This window comes from Leptonychotes weddellii, chromosome X (genome assembly GCF_054177405.1).
Source record: "Leptonychotes weddellii isolate Sample4059 chromosome X, ASM5417740v2, whole genome shotgun sequence".
Taxonomy (NCBI): Eukaryota; Metazoa; Chordata; class Mammalia; order Carnivora; family Phocidae; genus Leptonychotes; species Leptonychotes weddellii.
This window is the reverse complement of record NC_138385.1, coordinates 69,256,557-69,262,161: the sequence shown is the minus strand read 5'-3', so window position 1 is coordinate 69,262,161 and position 5,605 is coordinate 69,256,557. Positions and strand designations below refer to the sequence as shown.

The following is a 5,605-nucleotide window of genomic DNA, read 5'->3' as shown; positions in this document are numbered from 1 at the left end:
TGAGAGAGAGAATGAGACAGAGAGAGAGAGCATGAGATGGGGGAGGGTCAGAGGGAGAAGCAGACTCCCTGCCGAGCAGGGAGCCCGATGCGGGACTCGATCCAGGGACTCCAGGATCATGACCTGAGCCGAAGGCAGTCGCTTAACCAACCTAGCCACCCAGGCGCCCCGCGCCCCAAGATTTTATTTATTTATTTGAGAGAGAGAGTGAGAGAGAGAAAGAGCACAAGAGGGGGGAGCGGGAGAGGGAGAAGCAGACTCCCTGCTGAGCAGGTAGCCTGTTGTGGGACTCGATCCTGGGACTCCAGAATCATGACCTGAGCCGAAGGCAGTCGCTTAACCAACTGAGCCACCCAGGCGCCCCCTGTGGGTCAGTTCTTAAGGACACGTCTCAACCACAAGAGGACCAGAGAGACAGCCCACGCCTCACATCCACTGTGAAGAGGGAACTAAGAGAAGGTCCGCTAGGGCCTCCTTAGAGACTGACCACATTGGACGGTGAGCTCTGAGGAACAGGCCCTGTCCACCAGGGGGCCCTATAGACAGATCTTGCTGGCCAGGGAGGCCTTAAGGCATGGTCCCTACCTAACAGTGGGACGTAAGGAAACTGACCCCATCCACCAGAGGGGACACGAGAGACAGACCCCTAGGGCTTAAGTGGCAGGCCTCATCTTCCCAGGGCCTAGAGCAAAGGCACTGCTCTCACTCACCGGGGCACTCCCTGGCTCACCTCCTCACAGATGGCCCCAGTGATGGTCACAGGGAAGATGCGCACGGTGCCACGGCCCAGATTCTCCCGCTTCCGCTGCTGGCTGAAGGCTCTGAGCTCTTTCTTCTCCTCCTCTTCCAGTGCCGTGCAGTACTGTGCCTGGGGTAGGAGGGTCTTCCAGGCTCCTCCCGCCATGCCTGCCCCCTCCCCTTCCAGAATTCATCCACACTTAGAGAGTTTACTTCTAGGCCTTGGTATAAAGGGGTGCTTCCTGCCCGAAATTCCCACCCCTTACCTCCTCTCCCAGGGCTCAGGGCTCAGCTGTGGTTTGGCCGAGTAATGGTCCAACTGTCCCTGCCTGTCCACACCTTTCACGTCAGATCGGCTTCCCTTTCCTCCTCTGAACCTGTGCATTTCTTTCCAGCTGCCTAGCATTTGCCCCGGCTGTGCCCCCACCACCCCCCCCAACTACCTGGCCTGCCATTCCTGTCTTCTCACTCCTCACCTCACTGTCGTGTGGGGGTAGCTGGTGCAGCAGCTGCTTGATCCTGTATTTTTCCCCAGGACTGTTGACGTAGGGAACCTTGTCCTCTGGGAGGCAGCTGAAAAATTGGTATACCTGGGAAGACGTGGGGGACGGGAGAGAACAATTGAGACTAGGGGTGAGTTGAGATGCAGTGGGATGGTGGGCCCCTACTTGTCGGACAATATTAAAGTCATCGTAAGGGACCGTCTACTGACACTCTCCACCTCCCCTTCCTACAGGCTGGATCATTTCCATCACCTCCCAAACATGCTGTGAGTTCCTTCAGGCCTTGACCCCACGTTTCTCTCCAGCTGCTGTCCACCGTTCTTTCTTTTACAGCAGAGTTCCTCAAAAGAGCTGTGGGCACTCGCCCCCTCCACTTCCTCTCCCATTGTCTCCAGACCTGACTGCAGTCAAGCTTCCCCACCGCCCCTTCCGTCCCTGCCCCTCCTCCAAAGCTGTTCCTGTCACGGTCATTGACGATGTCTGCACCTTTAAAATCATTTTTCAGGTCTCAGTCCTCATCAGCTGGACCCATCAGTAGCACTGGACACAGTCGATCACTCCCTTCTCCTGGCGACACTTCGTTCCCTTGGCTTCCAGAACACTGTCCTCAGTTTCCTCCTACCTTATTGGCTGTTCCTTCTCTGTCTCCCTTTTGGGTCTTCTTCAACTAGCTGGCCCCCAAATGCGGGAGGACCCTCAGGCTCATCCTTGGTTCTCTTGCCTCTCTCTACATTCACTCCCTTGGGAATCACATCCAACCTCATGGCTATAAATACCACTTTGTGGCTAATGCCTCACAAATCCATACCTCCAGCCCTGTGACACCTCCCTTGAGTGCCAGGCGGCATGGCCACTGCACTCAGATCTCTAACAGGCATCTCAGAACTCCAGATGGCCAAAACCAAACTTACGCTCTTACTCTTCAACTTGCTCCTGCCTTGGCCTGTCCCCTATCAGTTAATCCCTCCCTCCCTGAGGTCATCTTTGACTCCTCTCTCTCACACAACCCACAAGCAAATCCTCTTAGCTCTGCTTTCAAAACATACCTGGAATCTGACCACCACTCACTACTTCTTTTTTTTTTTTTTTTTAAAGATTTTATTTATTTATTTGACAGAGAAAGACACAGCGAGAGAGGGAACACAAACGGGGAGAGGGAGAGGGAGAAGCAGACTCCCCGCCGAGCAGGGAGCCCGATGCGGGACTCGATCCCGGGACTCCAGGATCACGACCTGAGCCGAAGGCAGTCGCTTAACCGACTGAGCCACCCAGGCGCCCTACCACTCACTACTTCTGCTACCATTGTCGTCAGTCACTGGACCACTGCACTAGCCTCCCCCTCACGGTCCCCCTGCTTCCGCCCTTGCCCCTACAGCCTATTTTCCTCACAGCAGCCAGAGGGAGCCTGTTAAATCCTCAAACAAACCACATCCCTTCTCTGCTCACAACCCTTTTGTGGCTTCTCCTTCATTCAGAGTAGAGGTCAAAGTCTTCTCCATGCCCCCCTCCCTACCCCTGGCCTCACTTCCACCCCCTCTCCCAGTCACTCACTCTGCTCCAGCTGCACTGGTCTCCTCACTGTTCCCCACATGGGCCAAGCACACTCCTGCCTCAGGGCCTTTGCATCAGCTATCCCTTTTGCCTGGATAGCTCTAACCGTGGATATCTGCGTGGCACTTCTTTACCTCCTTCAGGAAACCCAAATGTCATTTTCACAGAGGCTGACCTGGGCACCCTATTTACAATTCTAACATTTCTCTTCCTCTACTCCTTCCCTGCTTTTTTTTTTTTTTATTCCATAGCCCTTACACCATCTGACATATTTTTCCAGGTTTGTTTACTGGCTGGTGCTCACTCTAGGAATCTAACCTCCATGTGGGCAGATGTATTTTGTTTGTGTTTTGTCCACTGCTGTGGCCTCAGTGCCCAGAACAGGGTCTGACATGCAGCAGGTGCTCAATAATTATTTGTTGAGCGAATCAGTAAATGGGGATGTGGCGAATGAAGTGCTGGGATGAGACCTAAGTTAAGCGGTAGAATAGGAGTGGGGTGAATAGGCCCCGACCAGCCCACTCAGTGGTCATTCAGTATTCCCCAAGAACTGGGGAGGGGGGCTGACCACCGTGAGATTGCAGAGGGGTCAGAAGGATGCATGCAGTCTAGTGTTGTCCCAGAAATAGGTTTCTACCTGAGTGTGTGTATGTGTGTGCCTGTGTGTGTGTGCGCGCGCATCTCCTGGAGAACAAGAGTGGGTGGCAGCCTCCGGTCACCTGCTCTGGCTTGAGACCAGGGGGCACCCAGGCATACTCCTCCGAGGCACAGCCTGAGTCATCATCGGAGATGGAGTGGCGCTGGAAGTCTGAGATTAGCCGACACATGATGCGCTCCAGGTCCACAGGCACCGTGTGCACAGCGTGCTCCTCCCTTGGGCATTTGCAGTGCTGACAGATCTTTCTGAGGGGGCCGGGATGGGGGTCAATGATTAAGGGGTAGCTCACTTGGAGTCCTGGGCAGCCCAAGGACGTCCAACTAAGGGGCAGGGACAGGCAGATTAGCACCACCCAAGGACTCCCGAGCCAGGACAAGGCTGTGGGCCCCGGGGGCGGGACTGCTGTGGGTAAGACAGGAGTGGAGGGCGAGGCTGTGAGCTGGGGGCGGGGCTGTGGGGTCTGCAGGCCATCCTCTGACTTTTATCTCTGGGACGCCAGACTTTCCTGGCAATGGGCCTGAATAGGGGCGGGGCTCTGAGTCTGAGATTGGAGTTATAAATTTAGGGGTTTCTCCTCAGGACTGGCTTTGGAGGTTGTGGGGGAACTTTCCCTAGAGACGGGCTCTAGCCTGTGCGGAGGCTGTGAACTTGTGGGCGGGTGGGGGCTCTGAGCCTGTGGGTAGGGCCTGAGTGTGCCGGCTGGTGGTATTTTATGAGATGTTTGGGGTACAGGGCTCCAGTGGGAGGATAGGACACTGGGTCCGGGAGAGGAGTTCTGAGCCTGAGAGGCGCTGGATGTCAGGGGACAATGCTCAGCGCCTGGGACTGAGGATTTCCCTAGGGATGGGACTCAGTGGCATGCGACAACACTTCTGGGGGCGGGGCTATGTGGCGGGTGGAGCTTTCCTGGGAACAGGACAATTGGGAACGAGTCAGGGGGCGGGGCCCTGAGTCTGAGCGTGAGGCTCCTCCCCCAACTGAGCTGCTCGGGCGGACAGGGCTCAAGCCTAGGGGTGTGGCCGGAGCTTCTAGGGGTTTCCCCTGAGGGCGGGGCCCTGACAAAGGCGAGGCCCTGGGATGGTCACCTACCTCCATCCATGCAGTAGGAAGCCGGGGCACTGCTCCCTGCAGGAGTTGCAGGGCTGGCCGCGGTCTGGGTCCTCCGCCTCTGGAGGCTGAAGAGGGTGGGGGCGGACGCGGGACCAGGCGAGGCGCGGGGGCGGGGAGAGAGAAGTCAACGCCCACCTCTCCACTCCAAGGCCCGCGACCGCACGCTGGGGCCTGTCCCACCAGGGCAGCGCTGGGCAGGCTGGGACAGCGCCGGCAGCGCGGGGGAGAAGGACACAACTGAGGTAGAGGCGGGGCAGCTGAGGCCACCTCCCTATATACCCCCTTTTCAGGGAATTCCCTTCCCCCTCACCCAGCCTTGGATACCTCCCATCGGCCTCTGACTCCTTCAGGCCTCAAACACCTCCCCCAGAACTCAGAATACTCTCCCCACCGGAGCACAGAGTCCCTAATCTCAGTGTCTCCTCCCAGGCCTCATCTTGGCCCCTTCTCCACCCAGGAGGCCAGCAGCATCCAGTTCCACAGGGTAGGAGTCTGAGGCCCCGTCCTTACCTGGGATCCCCACATGAACCCTGCCCCTCTTTTCTGAATCTCAACAGCCCCTCCCCCAAACCCTGGCTTCCCCCTTTCATACCCAAGGAACTGGAGACCCTCCTTCAGGATCTCAGGAGGCCCCTGATCCATTCAATAACCCCCACTGCAAGAAGCCTTGGCCTTTACCCTTCATATCCTAGGGCTATTCACTCCTCTGGACCACCAAACCCAGACCCCACTTAAAGACCCCTTCCAGAGGTAGAGCAACCCTGCTATCTAGGAACTCAGAAAGCTCCTGGTTCAAGTAGAAGCCTGGAAGCCCTCTTCCCCCACATCCCAATCCCTGGACCCTTAATATTCAGGCACCCCAGGAGTGTGGGACCTCACCCCTAAGATCGCCTTCTGCCAAGGTACAGGAAAAGTCCCTTCCCCCTTCCCTCCGAAGCTCAGGAAGTCCTCGCTCAGTCCAGGACCCCAGGATCCGGTCTTTTGGCCCTCAGAATCCCCTCCCAGAATTCACACGAGAGGGGAGACCACCAGGTCCCTGGGGTGC

At 57.0% G+C, this 5,605-nt stretch overlaps 1 protein-coding gene across 3 annotated transcripts in view; it reads right to left on the bottom strand.

Annotated features, from left to right (window-relative positions):
- Positions 1-4,673, bottom strand: part of PRICKLE3 (prickle planar cell polarity protein 3) — an 8,665-nt gene extending 3,992 nt beyond the window's left edge. For 2 of the 3 annotated variants that reach the window (XM_081808884.1, XM_081808885.1), the window contains exons 1-4: positions 4,540-4,673; positions 3,512-3,695; positions 1,215-1,328; positions 731-868 (exon numbers count right to left, since the gene is read on the bottom strand). In XM_081808884.1, the coding sequence (XP_081665010.1) occupies positions 731-868; positions 1,215-1,328; positions 3,512-3,619 (360 nt within the window). In that variant the 5' untranslated portion in view covers positions 3,620-3,695; positions 4,540-4,673. The remainder of the gene's footprint in view (positions 1-730; positions 869-1,214; positions 1,329-3,511; positions 3,696-4,539) is intronic. The other variant, XM_081808887.1, reaches the window with a different exon arrangement.
- Between the last annotated feature and the right edge of the window lie 932 nt (positions 4,674-5,605).